Here is an 18,220-nt window from a genome sequence, read left to right on the forward strand (position 1 = left end):
CCAGTTTTAGCACCAGAAGCAGGGAGATTGGCCTAAGTCTCTAGCTGAGCGAGGCATTTAGAGCAGGGGTCTTCAACGTGCTTCAGGCCAAGGACCCCTTAAGGCACGTTCAGAATACACGTAGATGGGTTTTCACGTGCGTCAGGAGTGAGGACGGCCATACGCTCGTTATTACACCTAGCATAGTCCAATACATTTATAAGAGAACGTATATAGGCCTATATACCTATTCATCCACTAGATGGCAGTTGCGAGAGCATATAGCGCGGGACAGTGCTGCAATGTCCGCTGATTATAAGCGGCTTGTTTTTCTGTAAAGTTGCTTGTAAATATTGGTAGTTGCGAGGAAGGTTCGACGTACCAAACGTGACGAATCCGTCTCCCCCTCCAGTTCCTATTTCAGCCTACGGTTCTTATGGAGAGTATGTATGTCACTTAAGCTGAGAGAGAGAGATGAAGCAGGGACCCCCAAATACATAATGTACTGTATACAATTTTGTTTCAGATTAAACTTTTTCATAGATTTCATAGATACGTAGCTTCATAGACTTGTTTGACTCACATTATCTTTTCTTGGATTCATGTTAATGTGTATACTATTTTCAGACAGTTAACCTTTTAAACCCTCAATATTTAGTCAACTTGACTAAATATGGCTCGGCTCTTCTTCCCTCTACACCAACTCTCAGAAAATAGCCGATCTACAAGCTCACAACGCCTCGCAGCGCGAAGCGTTGTGAGCTTGTAGATCGGCTATTTTCGGGCTAATGTTCCCCATAACACAAAGATTTGGCAGACCCCCTGTAGTAACTCTGAGGACCCCCTAGGGGTCCCGGACCGCTGTTGAAGAAGATGAACCCCTGATTTAAAAACATTTTACTATTTTTCTTTGCTACTGTGTTTTTGTTGTATGATGTCTTTGTTGAATGACCTGTTGTGAAGTGCACCGAGACTCCTTGGGGTGATGCTGCACTCTAAATAAAAATAAATTGAACTGAAACCGAGAGAGTGACTTGTGGGTCTACACTTACATTAACATAAGTGATGAGCAAATTCACATCATAACCAGCAGGCTCGTGTAACCACCTGGGGTTTCCTTTGTGTTGATGGAAAAACTAGATTAACTCATAAGTGGGCATTAACATAAGGAGGTAGACGTGCTCTTCACAAGACAGGCACACTGGGCCCAACCCAAGAGACAAACAGTGACATGAGAAGCTCCATTTCAGATTACAACAAATCAATTTGTTCTTCAATATCTTATATAGTCTATATTAAATATAAATGGCTTTGTCAATTAAAAATGCAATCACAGCCAAGGGCGTACTTTTTTGTCAAACATATAACATGAAAAGCATCATTAACTGTTTTATGGCATTAATAATCATTACCAATCAAGATTATAGGATGCTATTTTTTTCTCCAAAATGGTACAGTCATAGAGTTATGATAAATCTAGAGGGCGGACTGCCCTGCCCCCCAGCTATTAATTTCAATGAAAGTTGCGTCTGCTCCAATAGAGCAGACGCACCAGCGTTTCAGACGACAGAAGCATGCGCGGTAGCGTTTTAAATGCGGAAGTATTGCAATCTCTGATTTGACCACCTGGCAACGGCAGCTTCACTGTTGTACCGCAGTTCTGGGGGCTTGGGGGCAGTATAGGTGTCATTTTGGCAGTAAACTGCTTTTGGTCAATCATCGCCTTGTGGAGGAGGCAGAAGATTAGCTAAACTGTGGTATGAAACTAATAGCTATGCTAATGTGGATTCTCATAGACACCAATGAAGTCTCTCTTCACATAATGTAATTACACAAAAACAGTTAAGACTCCCTCTAGGTTTATGTATTGTACGGCCAAAAAAGTGTATGATGGAAATCTACTCAATCTCCACCAATGTTATAGATATTAGAAAATGTGTATGTTTAAATGTGTATGGTTAAATTGACCTCACAAAGTGGGAACATACTATTGATATCTCGGTATGTCTCCCGAGATATCAATAGTATGTTCCCACTTTGTTTTATTATTATGTTTCACTCAGCGCAGTGCACGTTACAGTTTGTTTGTATTTTGTAATTGACTCTTTAAGTTTACATGGAGGATGTAACAATGGTCCTCATTCACTAACAGGGTGTATGTACAAATCTGGGCTTAAACCCTTAAACCAGGAGTAGAGGATTGGTTGCCTGTTTTAGGATTGATTTTAAGAATTTACTGATTACTTTCACAGCATTTCTTCTTGGCCTGGCCCCTAATTACATTTTTGAGTTATTAACTCCTCAGGCAGGAACCGGAGCTGGTTGTTCCCGTGACGAGGTTGAATTCAAAGCCTGACCGTGTCCTTGCTTGGTGTCAGGGCTCCTTGGCTCTGGAACCGCCTGCCCGAGGAGCTCAGAATAAATCAGTGTCTTATGTTTAAATCCCTTCTTAAAATGTTGATTCACCTTATTCTTCACTGCACTTTATATTTTATACGTGCCATCGTGTTATTATGTTTTATGTAAAGCAATTTGTAACTTTGTTTTGATATTTATAAATAAAGTTGATGAAGTTTATAATAATCTTGCATAGGTCAGATTTTTCAATTCGCTCACCTCATACTCTTTGACCACCCTCATTCCTCTTCCTCCTCCGCCGTAGGCCGCTTTGAAGATGATGGGGAAGCCGTAGGTCTGGGCAAACAAGTGAGCCTCACTGAGACAGGTAATAGGACCGTCTGTTCCTGGGACCACTGGCACACCTAGACAGACAGAGAGAGAGAGAGAGAGAGAGAGAGAGAGACAAAGAGTGATGCACGGAGAGGAAAATATAGAATGAAGCAAATAACAAGAGAGATCAAAAGCAGATCTACAAGCTCACAACGTGTTGCAATTGTACAGTAGATCAGCTATTTTCAATGAAATAATTTGGAAGCAAGGAGTGGAACTAGTATAGGCGTCTGGGGGACTTAAGTGTTATAAAGTGTTCACAATTTCTGTTATAACAATTGTATTTTGATATGATTTGTTTCGGGTTTTGTCCTTCAGTAGCTGGAGAAAAGATTGACCTTTTCGCACCTCCATTATCATACACACAAACACACACACACCCCCCATCCCTGAGTGCCGTACCTGCGCTGATGGCCAGGGAGCGAGCCTCCACCTTGTCCCCCATCTTGCGCACCGTTTCCGGGGTGGGCCCGACAAACATGACTCCCGCGTCCAGACAGGCCTGGGCGAAGTCTGAACGCTCGGACAGGAAACCATAACCCGGATGAATGGCATCAACGTTGTTATCCTAGAGAGAGACAGGAGAGAGAGAGATAGAAACTGAATCTGTTTGATTCACATACAGAGAATCTGACTTACAAAGTACGTAGAAAGATTATATACAGCAGGATGAAGAAATGTATAAAATATAGAAGTAAGATATCAAAAGGTGTAATATGAGTATAAGACAGTGTGAACAATACTACAATTGTTCAGTACTATACTGTATATATGCTGTGATGAGACACAGAGAGAAACTTAGAGAGACAGGGAGATGGAGGGGGAGGGGGGGCAGAGGTTACCCGATAATGGAAGGATACAGAGAGAGCGAGAGAGAGAGAGATACAAAGAGAATATGTAATTTCATATAACTGCGTGTCATTCTCTGATGCGTTTATGCACTTCTGGGCTAATGGATTATTGAGCCGGTCAACACTTCACCCTGCTTAACCCATTGATACCTGGAACGCTTCTTTGTCACTTTAGATGTCTTTGGCTATTCAAAAATAGCAGATATACAAGCTCATAGCGCGGCACCGAGTGCCGCGCTATGAGCTTGTAGATCTGCTATTTTTGAAAAATCTTGAAAACATTTTTTTTTTTTTTTTTTTTCAAAAAATTTTATGATTTAGATTTTTTTTTTAAAGAATCGCCTCAGGTCTTAATGGGTTAAACATGTCAGACATTAGTTATCGCTGTTCCTCATGACGTTTGCCCTCCTCTGACACTTAGAGGTGGAGGAGAACCGGAGCCCTGCAGAAATGTACCCTGCGTAGGCTGTGGATGTTTGCCTAGGAATGACTTTTGTAACGGTGGGAGTTAACACACATTATATAGTCAAACACACTCTGTAGATAAAACAGATATAGAGATAAAAAAAAAGATCATACCAGCATCAATATTATGTCTCTGCCTTTACTTTATAAGATTCTATTTTTTGTGTACACTTTCTGATGGGAGATAGAAGAGTGTGTAGACCATACATGGGCAAATGGTGGCCCAGGGGTCACATGCGGCCCCACCTTCACTTAATGCGGCCCACAGGTTAATATTGGAATATTATTGATTTCAGCTGTTCCAATTACAAATATGCAAACATGACCCGCTTTAATTACTTCAGTCTATATTAGCAGTTTAATGACTAATATTAAAATTATATTGTCTGTTTTTTTATGTCCAATGTATTTGTATTTAAGTTCATTAAGTTAACATACATATAACTAAATGCATTTGAAATAACATTTAAAAAAATGCTTAAGTAACAAAAATAGCGTTTTGAGCTTGTAGATCTGCTATTTTTGTTACTTTTGTGTGACATACTAGAATGACTAAGTAGGTCAAAAAAGTTTAAATAAAGAGGTTTCTGCCCGACAGTATGAAACACTATGCAATGTGGCCCCCTGGAATGAGTTTGGAAATATAGTGGCCCTGTCCATCATCAAAGCTGCCCACCCCTGGTGTGGAGACAGGAACCCGAGGGCAGAGTGAGAGAAGACAGGCGAGACACGACAGGAATCAGACTTGAAAATGGGTCCTTGCAGCTCACACGTTGGGAAATAAATAATCGAACCTCGAATATTCATCGAATTTGGGGGGGGAAACGTGCCTCAACTCAGATTGTAAAAAAACATAATGGTTAAGGGCTCCACGAGCATGACGGTGACATCACTGTCATGTCCTTTGTATTTTTCGTCCCAGTCTTTTCAACCAGCCTGGACACTAGTGGACAGTCCATAGTCGAGGACTACGCCACTTTACAAGCTGTATTTATGACGCTCATGCTGCTGAAAACACTAGCGGGATTAATGTACCGGTCAGATAGGCTAGACGAGTCATTATTTCATGTTTGACAAGTTGACAACATTCAATTAGAGCTATCTCAGAAGGTGTAACCCAGGTAAAATAATGGGTCACTAAGTTAATTACTTAGTTAAGACTCTGAGAAAACATTAGGTCATGTTACCTAACCTTGTTATTGGAAAGCACTGAAGCAGCCACGAGTGCCCTGTTGTGGATATAACTGTAGCTACTAGCCAGTTACATTAAATAAATTACGTGCACAATTTTATATGCAAATTATTATTAATAGAATATATTCTAAAATCGGTCATGTTTTAAGACAAAAAAATCTGAATGTAATTTCTGAGCTCAGGTAACAGCCCTAACTTACTAGGAGTGTATGGTCAGTGCATCCACCAGGCTATGTTATTGGCTATTCACAGTACTGTATGTAGGCCTACAACATACACTACAAACAGGGGTTCTTTCTGTTTCTCTCCCAATGTCCGTGCACATTTCCTCATGAGGCTCTGATTGGCGTTCGGTGTGTGACGCCCTACAGTACCTCATCTGAATTGCGTGCCCTGCGTCAAGCCTGTTTTCAGCTGAGTGCTGCACTCAGCTTTTGCTCATAATTGAACAAAACCAGATTTTAGTTGTAAAACTCCACAGTACAGTATGTTAATGCTTTGGAGATATGCAGAGCGCAAGAAACTACCAGCATGTGCACCAGTAAGCTTCAAAAAGACGTTAACCAAATAAATGTATGATTCATGATTTATGGGGGAGTGGATCTTTAAGTACAAGGAGTTACAAGTTAGCAGACGCTTCCATCGTGCACTCGAATGTTACACATAATAGATTGAAACGCAAGCTCACACACACAGGGAGTGTTAGGACAGTTCTGTTTTATCAGATTAATCACATTTATCAAAAACAGTAGTAACTGAAAATACATACACAAGGAGAGCGTTCAAGAGAAAGAGAGAGAAAAGATATGAAGTCAATTCAGAAGGAAGGAAGCCACACATAAAATACAACCAGTTTAGACCCTGTAGAGAGATATGCTGTAGGGAAATGGGGACACATGCAGATTCTGAGTAACAGGCACGCACGCACGCACACACACACGCACACACACACACACAGAGTAGATAAAGCCATCTCTGGACCAGTAGGGACCATCTGGACCTGGGCACCAGGCAGGCTATAATTAAGGGCTGTCCCATTGTTTGGGGTGCTGTCACTGGCAAACTGGCCCCATAGAGACACTAACACACACACACACACACACACACACACACACACACACACACACACACACACACAAGCGCATACTGATATACACATGTGAAAACACACAATAAAGCACAGGTTTAATATGTGGCATTCAAGCAGGCAGACACACGTGCAAGCACACACACACACACACACACACACACACACACGCACACACACACACACACACAGGAGGACACAGAATGAGGGTCTCTGTGGCCTCACACTCACAGTAAGTGAGTCATACTGTATATGCACGCATGCGAATTCACAGCAGCTAAAAGATACAGATAAAAAGACAAAATGTAAGAATTATAAGTAGGGAAAATAGAACAGAAAATGATGAGAGAGAACACACTCACACCCACACACACACACACACACTTGTCTCGCTGGCACGGTGGCCTGGCGCCCGGCTAGGCAGGCAGATCGCGAGAAATTAGTTGGACGGCCTCAACTTGGCTGGCCAGCCAGATACCCGCACAGGGAAATTAGAAAGCAAAGTACACAGATAGAAAAACGCTAGTGAACAATTGGCGACGGATGGTAAACGCACGGAGGGAGGGGAAGGATAGTCTTATTGCTCTATAGGAGTTCCGTTTCTGAAGCACTTTATTACTCAGTGTGGGTTATATTGGAAGAATATATATATTTTGGCTGGCGGTGGTGCCCATGGCATCCCAACATAATAATACAAAGTGATGCTTAACCCATTGAGACCTGAAGCCGATTCTACATGTCTCCTAAATCTCAACAGTTTTCTGAAAAACGTATATTTCTATATCAGCGGTGCTCAATCTTTTTCATGTCAAGGACCCCCAAAATTATATGTATTTGGCCGCGGACCCCCATCAAAATATTTTGTTCCAGGGACCCCCCAGAAGCAAAGATTTGAGTTAAAAATGTTCGCTTTAAAAATATATATATTCAGAAGATTTGCACACATTTTCACGATTTTTCAAAAATAGCATATCTACAAGCTCGTAGCGCGGCACTCGGTGCCGCGCTACGAGCTTGTATATCTGCTATTTTTTAATAGCCCAAAGTGTAAAATAATGCTTTTTAGCTCAAATCTAAAAATGACACAGTTCCAGGTCTTAATGGGTTAATGATCAGCTTGCACGTTGTATATTGTGTCAATAAACAATTGGATGAGATGCAAGTGATACACACAAAAACTAAACAAAAAACTGGAGTCTGGAGTCTAAATGGAATTGTGAGCATGTAAAAGAGAATAATAATGAAATGAAATGCCAACACTATTGAGTAGTGGTTAACTTGCAAATTGGACTTCAGCGCAGTACACACACAAACACGGCAAAATCCATAGTTTAACTTAAAGAGTATAAGAAGACTGGGTCTAATAATAGTGAGACTTCCCTATGGATAACCGATGTCTTATTTATGGATTCACAAAATGTGTGGGGGGGGGAAATATTCATAATATGTAAAAACTTCTTTAGCTTACTGGGCAGCATGCACAAAAACAATTGGTGCTTATAGGTCCAGTGTTTTGTAAGATTATCCACAGACGCACAGACAGATAGATATCTTCCAGACGTTCACATTAGTTGAATGCACACTGGAGAGCACTCCTTTCAGACGGTGATATTAGACGTTGGACCTGGACGTTCTTATGTGCCTCGTGGCAAAAAAAGTTACCAGGGTTAACTGCAGTGAGTACGGTGTGTGACGTTTACCTTGGCGACTTTGATGATGTCAGGAATGTCCAGGTACGCAGCGACAGGTGGCAGACCTTTCCCGATCAGGTACGCCTCATCAGCCTTCTGCCTGTATAACAAGAAAGCAGAAACGTTTTGGTATTGGATAGAGGGGATGGGAGAAGAGACGGACATGAAGAGAGAAAGAAATTGAGATACGAAATGAAGGAAGTAAAAAAAGGTGAGACAAGAGGCGGTATCTTTTGAATTCATTGATAGACCTGACACAATTATTACAAAATCACCTAAATCGTAATTATTTGAGATAATTACGATTATCAATTATTTTTTGCATAATCGTCATAATCATTTCCATTTTGAAAAATGGAAACATTTTCAAACATTTAAAAAAATAGTAGCTCAAAACGCATCACACGGCTATTTCCAGAAACACAATTAAATTGTTAATCGCGATTAGTTGAGCGACAATTACAGCATCAAGTAAAGTTTCATAATTGTGACAGCCCTAGCTACTGTAGATGCCATGCTGTAAAAACAATGATTAGCTTCTAATTCTCACTCTCATTCACACACACAAACACACACACACACACACACACACACACGTCTGAGCCTCTGGGCCTAGTTTCAAAACAAACACTTTTGTTTGACGCCCACTGGTACTAACATTATAGTTTAATGGCAGCTTCTCCAAGCTCACTGAACCCCAATCACTAGCATTTAGTCAAACAAAACATCCCATTGTAATTATTCAAATCAGTATTGAGATCTGCTGCCTTTTCTGTTTTGGTTTTCTAGTTCATATGGGGAGGGATGGGGAGACGGAAACATAGGGGGAATAATTGGAAGAGATGACAACTGAATTTATGAGATTTCTGCATTTAAGTACGATAGGGCTATAACTAACAATTAATTGCATAATTAATTAAGCAATGCAATTAACTTTAGACCAGAAAATTATAATTAAATCAGGCTATAAAATGCAGAATGATTGTAAACGTTCTTCACATGTTATTGTATCTGAACTCACATTAGACATCTGGAAATTGCTTAATATGTTTACCCAGCAGTTAAAAACAACTTTTAATGTTATCAAATGGAACACAGTCAAGCAAGCATGTACAATTATTGACTACAATGTTATTTGATAAATCTTCCATCACTCCGTTAATCGATTATTTCATCAATCGTTTCGACCCTACAACAGACCATTTATGTTCCGTGCTACTCGACTCTCCACTCTGATGGTAGATCAATACCTGTGCATCTGGCCAGTGTCTTGCTCAGAGTAGACGGCCACGGTTCGAATCCCCAGCTCTGTGCATGCTCTGAACACGCGGATGGCAATCTCACCTGTAAAACACCAGATAGGAAGTTGTATTAAAAGCAATGCAAGGGGGCAGCTTGGACAGGGGCCAGGAGAGATGGTGGACAGGGTGCAGTGGTTATACAATACATGCGATGTGATGCGATACGAGAGTAAGGTCTAGCCAACACCAATTCGGGACTCCAGAATCGCTACCCTCCACACTCTCGTATCTAGCTACAGGGTCTTGAGCTCTACAGTGTTGTTAGCTACGGTGTCACGCCGCAGTGCATATACGTAGGTGGTGCGCTCCTTGGCTTTCCTGGCTTTGCCCTGAAAGGCAAGCAAGACAGGCTGGAGGGGTAGTTTTGCAAGGCTAGTCCCTGATGAAACTATAAGGAAACTGTACGTTTGTTTTCACATGTCTGAGAATATCTTATTCAAGCAAATTAATGTCAGTATTCGACGATTATTAAAGGTGAATATATATTCACGGTAGTAATAAATTGGAAAGTAACGAGACACTCCGCTTTGAGACTGTGGTTTCCAGCTACCACAATCTGTTATTTTCCAATATCGGATTGCATTATATATCGGAGTGCATTATCACACTTATACAATAGCTCCTTACCAGCCAGGCAAACAGGAGAGGCTGTGTTAGTATGTTCTACTTTCATAATTGAGCAAAACTGTTGGTCCAACAAACTAGCGAAGTTGATTCTGCTTGTTACTGTTATGTTTACAGTACATGCAATTTATAGTGTTTGGCAGTAGTGTCGCTACAAATAGCAGTGTTAATAGCTTAACTACATTTCTCATTAGCATGGTGGTAGCATTGCTGTTTCCAGAGTCAAATATCTTCTGATTAGCAAAGCTCTTTCATTGATCAAGTAGTTGTGTACTGGTAGTATCCATCCACACAAGCAGCATTTATCCCAAGCATTTCTAGTGCAGTGGCGCTTTCTGCTGTGGTCTCAAACAAAACCGCTAAGGGTCAGTAAGTGACGCCACCGCCATACACGGACCTGTAGCCGACAGAAGCACTTCCGTGTGACGGTGACATCACATATCAATTCTTGGGCTGATGCCTGTGACTTCTCTGCAGCAGGGGAATACAGACACGCGAGATTGTGAACGACTCTTTCAGTGTCGAAAAAAAAAGCTTCACTTTTCAAACACCTCTTATGAGAAGGATCACGATCCAGCCGGCCACCTCATTCTCTAGTAGTGAGAGAGAAACTCTTACTACACAGTAGCACAAATTTGTTTCCATGGAGAGAGATAGATCTCTTTCACACACACACAGTTTTGGTCAGTTACATTAGTCTATAATATCACAAGAGCGCGACTACACAAAAACAACAAAAGGACAAACAAAAGTGGTTAAAAGATAAACAGAAGCTATGAGAAAGAAATAAGAGGATATATTCAGTTGAGACAAGAAACCGGAGAGCGGGCAGAAATAAGAAGAGGCGATAAACTGAGTTTGACAAATGTAATAAGTTGAGAGGAAGAAAGTGTCAGTAAAGGGGAGAGAATAAAACGAATAAGTGAGAAATAAGTGAAGTGAAGAGTACAGACAGAGAGGAGGAGAGATAGAGCAAAGGAAAGGACAGAGGGAAAGATAGAGAGCTCCAGCTTGGCCGAGCACCAGCCAAGCCACAGTATCACAGGGTGGGGGGGGGGGGGGGGGGCTGGGCGGGGAGGGCGATCTCTGTTGCTGCTCTAGCGACTCCTACAGGTTGGTCATCAAGGCGCCTGTTCAGCAGGGAGTTGGAATTGAGAAGGCTAGCGTGTTCCTCGCGGTGAAATTCCTCGCCGTCACGTCGAAAGAAGCAGCTGGCGGGACCATGTGTATCGGAGGAGACGCGTGGTCGTCTGCGCCCTCTCAAAGAGCATAAACAGTAGGGGTCAGCAGCAGTGACAGGGACTACATGGGGGAATTGGCATAACGGCTGAAATAATTGGGAGGAGAAAAAAAAGGGGAAAAGATGAAAGGAGAGAAAAGAGAGCCAGGAGTAAAAATGAGGCGAGTGGTTGGCAAAGAGAGTAGAGAGAGAATGAACCAGAGGAGACAGTGATATGGCAATAGAGCAGTAGTTCTCAACCTTTGCAGGCCGCGACCCCCCAAAATAATCATATTTGAACTGGGGACCCCCCAAAATAATCACATTTGGACTGGGGACCCCCCAAAATAATCACATTTGGACTGGGGACCCCCCCACCCTGATAAGCCCTTAGAATTGTAGGAGTTGAGGCATTCAATGTGGTTTGACTCGGTTCCACATATTGTGAAAATAGCAGATCTACAAGCTCACAACGCCTCGCAATGCGAGGCGTGGTGAGCTAGTAGATCTGATCTTTTCAATGTTTTTTGCCTTTCTTATATTATTTGACAATTTGGCCAATGTTTGACCAGTTTCAATAGTATAGTTTGTTGATTACTTTTGATGCAATAATGGTCTTACACTGTTACTTCACTGTCATCTGCACGGACCCCCTTCCCCAAAAAAAGATCATGTGCAGGGGACCCCCATGTGGGGACCCGAACCACAGGTTGAGCACCACTGGTCTACACCCTCTCCAAGAACATAACAGTAGGGGTCAGCAGTGACCGAGACTACATGGGGGAATTGGCATAACGACTAAAATGGGAGAAAAGGGAAGGAGAAGAGGAGAGAAAAGAGAGCCAGGGTAAAGAGGAGGCGAGTGGTTGGCAAAGAGGGTAGAGAGAGAATGAACCAGAAGGGAGAGGTGACAGTGATAGGGCAATAGAGGACATGAGTAGTGGCAGAGAGAGTTGATATACAGTACGATGGTCCACTCTCTCTTACTCTCACAGACATGCACACATGTGCAGACACATCTATTTTAACAAGTTTGTATTTCTATTTTTTCCCCTACTTTCTCCTCTTACTCTGTCCGTCTGGTGGCTGTTCATTCACAAAGTGTATACACATAGGACTATGCACAGGTGGTTCTCTTTCCATCTCCTTTAGATCATTGTTTGGATCCGTCAGCCATAAGATAACAGAGCGACGACTAGTGCAGAGTGGGTGGAAATATGGGATGTATGGGGAGGGTCATTCTGAGCATGTGTTATTTGTGTAACATTTTTTAATCCATTTAATTCCACACATGAACTTATTTTGACAGCCCCGTGTGTGTGCGTGTGTGTGTGTGTGTGTATGTGTGTGCATGTGGGTATGTATGTGAGCCCTTGAAATATCACGCCATGGTGATTTTCCATTGGCAGTCCAATCACGTTGCCTCACCAAGTCATTCCATTAGCCATATTTACCAGGTAAAGCTCTCTTTGGTCACCATTAGCATTTCCACAGGGAAGGTCCAGCAGTGGCTATGATTATTACCTGAACCACTTCAATAATTTATTTTTGAATAGAATAGACCATGTCATGTGGTGATTATCTAATGTTAGTCAAATATACACACAGGGAATTACTGGCACTTCACATGGGGTGGTGACTTTGCTTACTTGAAAGACAACATTTGAATTTAGTAGAGGATGCTTCCTTCTGGATTTACACCATCATTTCCTCTTTTAACATGCATGCAGGACTAGGATTAGATACAGTACACAAAATAAGCATTTATCGATATTATCCAGTGTGTCTAACTTTAAAATGTCATGATGATCTGTCATTTCTATAAAGTTGTCTGTCACTCTAACCCTCCATCCATCCAAACAACTCCAGAAAACCCAATTTTTAAGCACCACAGGACAGTTGTTAAGTAAACAGCAGAAAAGTTTCTACATAAATTAAAATTAGTTCTGATTTCATGACACAGTTCTGCAATCACACACTTTTAGTAGGAAAATAACAGGAAATAACAAAACCATGTTTCTCTGGCAGAGCACAGACTGCTGGGGTGTGTAACTGCACCAACGGAAGGAGTCGATCATATCACCAGTGTTCGCCATGACTTAATCCAATTAAAATGTCATTCTACAAAATAACGTATCACGCAAGACAGCTGCACTTTATTAGCCACAAGTAGAATGCCAGAGTTGGATTTGAATAAAATTATTAAGTAATAATTATTGAGAATGCACTGTAGGTCTCCAGTAGTATTATAGTAGATAAAAAAGGATAGGCCCAAATATATATACATATACGTAGATACATATATACGTATACGTCATATAGGTATTTATCATCAGTGCTTTTAGTGACTGAAAGTTCTTTCAGACGCCCTGATGAAGGCTGTGTGCCACAAACGCATACTGTAGGTGCAATTTCAATAGAATAAAGCCAATAGAATAAAGGATTTATCAAAAGAAATCCACACACGTGTCTTGGTCTTCCCTTTCTTGCTGATCAACGTCACCATAGTGGGATGACACACTTGCCAATCAATGTCACCATAGCGGGATGACACACTTGCCAATCAATGTCACCATAGTGGGATGACACACTTGCTGCTCAATGTCACCATAGTGGGATGACACACTTGCTGCTCAATGTCACCATAGTGGGATGACAACGGTTTACTGATCAATTACGCCATGGTGGGATAACAACACATGTTCGCATTTCACAATTTTTTAACTGACTCGCCTGTGTCATCTTTCCCTCATGATTACCATTTGTTAATCCCCCGGTTAGGTTGCGTGCAAGGTCTTACCTCTGTTAGCCACCATGACCTTTTTGATTGGCCGACACACTGCGTTCTGTGGGGCAGAGTTGGCAGAACTGGAGTAGAGGCATGCCCTCCGGAAGGACAACAGGCCGAGGCCACTACGAGCTCCGATGTATCTATACATTCTGAGAGAGAGAGAAAAAGAGGGAGGGGATAGAGAAAGAGGGAGCGAGAGATGTGGAAAAGGAGAGAGGAAAAATAGGTTAACATCCTCAAGCCATACGGTACTGTAATCATCATGAGACAGGGATCGAAGGAGAGAGGGTGTGAGGAGTGTTGGCAGCAACTTACAGTTATACAGAGAAATGTGGGCCAAAGCACTACTAGAGTATTTGAGAGATGATTACACACACACATACACACAATGAAGGGATAATTTCTGTTTTTCATGATAGCCTGACAGGGGTCTAAAAAGCAGATGAGACTTCCATGCATGACTTGGTAGCCTGGTAATGGGAAAGGCAGAACAACAAAGTTAAATGGATAGGTCAACGCGCTACCCAAAACCATCGAACCTCTCTGTCATAGGCTGTGTTCATTAAAACTAATAATCAGGTAGGCCTAAAAGCACACACCACTCACTCACTCACTATTAAACTCACTGCATGCAACAGGAAGTGAGGGGAAAAGATAAAATAGTACACTCAATCCCTACTGGGGGAACCAGAATTAAGTATCTTGAACGAGCAGGAATTTATCTAGGGTACATGCAGAGACTGAAAGCTTCTGTAGTGGCTTAAGTCAGTATGAGATATAGGCTATACAGTGGCCATAGGGCAAAACTGCCCCTTGAAATTTCAAAATCGCTAGCAGAGGACAGCAACATTTGTCACAAGTAGATGCATTACACACACACCACCACAACACCTCAGATTCAGCATTGTATACCATTAACACACAACTCTAGGGTCATAAGTATGAACAAATTTGTTCCGGGGCAAACCAATCAGAGCACTTTAAAGGTTTTTCATATCCGCCGAGCCAGACTAGGCCTCTCTTAACTTATCATACACAAAATACATTGTTTACATACAGGCTTGAAAGTAAGTGTGCTGTTTTTATATCAGCCACCCAAAACCGCATAACTGTGGGGGAGAGTATTTGAACACAAATATGTGATCAGCAATCACAACACCAATTATCCAAAAAACACAGCATCTCTAAAGGTCATTATACACTGGGAGCGAAGCGAATAAACAATCCGAAAAAGCGACGCAATTATTTCACATCAAACTTTTGTTTCGGTGATGCCGCCATTCATACAGGTTATTGATTTTATTCGGGCTGAAAATTCGACCTTGTTCCGAAAAATAATGATGTTGCTTCATGGCCTCGTTCTAAATCACGCCCAGTGTGCATGTACAGTCCTCTTAACACGAACAGCAGTTTAAATGTGTGAATTAAATCAACACTCCAGGTAAGTACGGACCTTACGGCTGCAGGCCAACTAACCCAGATAGTTTATTCCCAAAAAGGTGGGAGACAGAAAACACCGTACATTAGTATATTTACTGTACTGCACTTTGGTTCAACGCCGTTTTAAATGTGCTCTATATAAATATAAAGTGGATTGAATTGGATTGGAATTGTTTTAAGGCAAATGCTGCCAGACAGCTTTAGGCATTTTTTAAACATGTTTAAGCTAACAAGCTAATGGTAGCCTACATGCTGCTGCTGTCAGAACAGTGTTGGTGTTTACCGCGTGCGGTTATTGTCTGTAATGTCAGCTTTGGAGCACCAGGGGGCATATTGACAGCTCAGGCATTAAGTGGCGCTCAACTCAACTCAAACCTTGTTCATATAGCACATTTACAACGACCAAGGTCGAACCAAAGTACTGCACAGAGCAAATTAAAATTAAAAAGCAAACTAACAAGAAAATAGAATATTATTAAAACAAAGAGAAAGAAAAGAAGCAAACACATAAGACATGACACGGAACAGGAAAATAATACAGCATATCAATGTATACAGCATATCAAATATATAAAGTGAGGGCCAGCGTATTACACAGTCATACGGTATTAAAGGTCAGCGAGAAAAAAATGAGTCTTTAGTAAGGATTTAAAAATCCGCCTGGCGGAGATCATGTGCTCCACAAACTAAGGGCCCCTTTCTATGCTCCTCTGCTCCTAGTCCAATATGAGCTTGCATAACATTTGCTAGTTGCACCTACTGTATGTGCTGCCTCCAATGTCATGTTTAGAATGAGGTCTCTTTAACGGTACTAATATGCCATGTTGTGACTCATGTTATGTCACATGACAAAAATAAATTTAAATTCGCCTGTCTTCAATTTCAATGTTAAACCCTGATTATAAAACACCTTGAGTGGAAACGCGTCAAGTGTCCCTGCTGTAATAAATAAATAATATAATTTGCAGTGACCGCAGAGGGATAATTACTTCTCTGCACTGACCCAGCAGTGGCTTTGCTCAGAGTGAGCTCACAGGGGAGCTGTTGCGGGGTTAAGTGTCTTGCTCAGGGACACTTAACCAGGCAACACGAGGCCTGGAGGAGCTGAGCATCGCAGTGGGGACCTTCCCAGACGGCTGTTCTACATCCTGAGCTACTGCCGCCCTGTGCCTCTGGTGGTTTTATACTGTCAACTTACCCTACCCTAACCCTATGCCTATGCCACAGACTTCCTTTACAAGTGAACTGGACAGACAGTCACTGTCTTTTTATTATGATTGCTTGCCCATCACTCTTCATTTACTTACTACTATTCCTTTACCCCAATTGCAACACTCCTTATTTCTTCTTCAATATTAGTGACTTTCTACTCCTACTGTATATGTCTGACATAGCTCTAAGCCGCTGGTGTTTGCAATGTCAATTAGCTCAAACAAAATGCAATACAGCCGTGTCTACAATTCATTGTCAGTAGAGATAGCCTCATGATTATGACATCAGATTCATGTGGTTCTGTGACCACATGAGACGATCACCTGAATAAACATGATTATCTTTGAGAAACACACACACACACACACACACATACAGAGGGATTACACAGCATCATGCAGTCACACGCACACACAGGCACACACTGACTACTGCTGTGGCCTCCACATCAACAACACGGTTTGACGGCAGCATTTTCACACTGCGCTAACCCCCAAGCACAGACATTTACTCTAATAAAGCACCCCATTACCACCAAAACACAACGCCCCATGCCAGTGCACGCCACATGATGGCTTAAGCACACTGACAGACTCCCCTTCATGGATATGTGCATGTACACACACACACGCATACACTCATGCACTCGCGCTCATATCCAGTAAGGCTTCGAGCCACCTCGTCAAGTTGATGTTAAGTACCTCATTCACCCCAGGAGCCTGACAGCTTTAACAGATAGGGGCTGTTTGGTGCTGTGCTTAAGGGACTGGGAAGCTTCTTCTATTAACCGCCAGTATGAGGAGACAGCCTAGCAGTGGTCCTCTGCTGCCACTCTGTGGCCGAATGCCTTCACTGTAGAACAGTGGAGCTCACATTCACAACACAGCTTAACGCGGCTCTAGATGAGACGGTCCCCCTCTCTGGGATGTCAGGAAACTGCACTCAACACAGAGCAGCAATATCAGATATACAGACTGGAGATATAATGTCCAGACTGGAGACAGCTCCACAAACATGTTTGTGGAGAGATAAGGAGAAGGGGTCATTTGGTGGGGATGACGGGACATCTTTGGTTTCAGAAAAGATGGCATAGATACTGTATGGAACTATGAAAAACAGACTTTTAAGACTTAAGTCTTAAGTCAGTCTCTTAGTCATTGTCTGTGAAGCATGTCCGTTGTCCAAGCTGGCAGAACATTCAAAACCCAATGGCATGGCCCGTACCGCTACGTCCGGGCACCTAGGCTCCAAAGTAGCCTGACAGCTCGTCGCGGGTTCGAGGCCTTTGCTACATGTCACTCCCCATCTCTCTCCCCATTTCCTGTCAGCCTACTATACTGTCAAAAAAGGCAAAAAACAATGGCATGTAACACATATTAGACAGTGGCTGCATACATTTTAACATACAGAGCTCAAAGGAATGTAGAAAGGCTAATGACAAACTGGATAACCCAGATTAAGGCACAGATTAGAAATAGGGGAAAGGTCATTTTGTGTGGTGGAGTCAAGACTGGTAGCACTGTACGGGTGTTCATGGTTGACTGACTTTTTTGCCTGATTAACCAAGTGAATGGAAACCATGAAGTACATATCGTTGCTGTTGGGTACTTGTATTATTAGTCACAAGCTCTTGTTA

General features: G+C 42.1%; 1 protein-coding gene across 1 annotated transcript in view; it reads right to left on the bottom strand.

Annotated features, from left to right (window-relative positions):
• Nucleotides 1-18,220, bottom strand: part of LOC311034334 (pyruvate carboxylase, mitochondrial-like) — a 454,227-nt gene that overhangs the window by 416,201 nt on the left and 19,806 nt on the right. Inside the window, exons 2-6 of the mRNA XM_084042211.1 lie at nt 13,942-14,081; nt 9,248-9,341; nt 8,007-8,097; nt 3,112-3,277; nt 2,596-2,741 (exon numbers count right to left, since the gene is read on the bottom strand). Coding sequence (XP_083898337.1) covers nt 2,596-2,741; nt 3,112-3,277; nt 8,007-8,097; nt 9,248-9,341; nt 13,942-14,080 — 636 coding nt within the window. The 5' untranslated portion in view covers nt 14,081. The remainder of the gene's footprint in view (nt 1-2,595; nt 2,742-3,111; nt 3,278-8,006; nt 8,098-9,247; nt 9,342-13,941; nt 14,082-18,220) is intronic.

Source organism: Gymnoscopelus microlampas (assembly GCF_963454915.1).
Source record: "Gymnoscopelus microlampas genome assembly, chromosome: 19".
In the NCBI taxonomy this organism is placed as follows: Eukaryota; Metazoa; Chordata; class Actinopteri; order Myctophiformes; family Myctophidae; genus Gymnoscopelus; species Gymnoscopelus microlampas.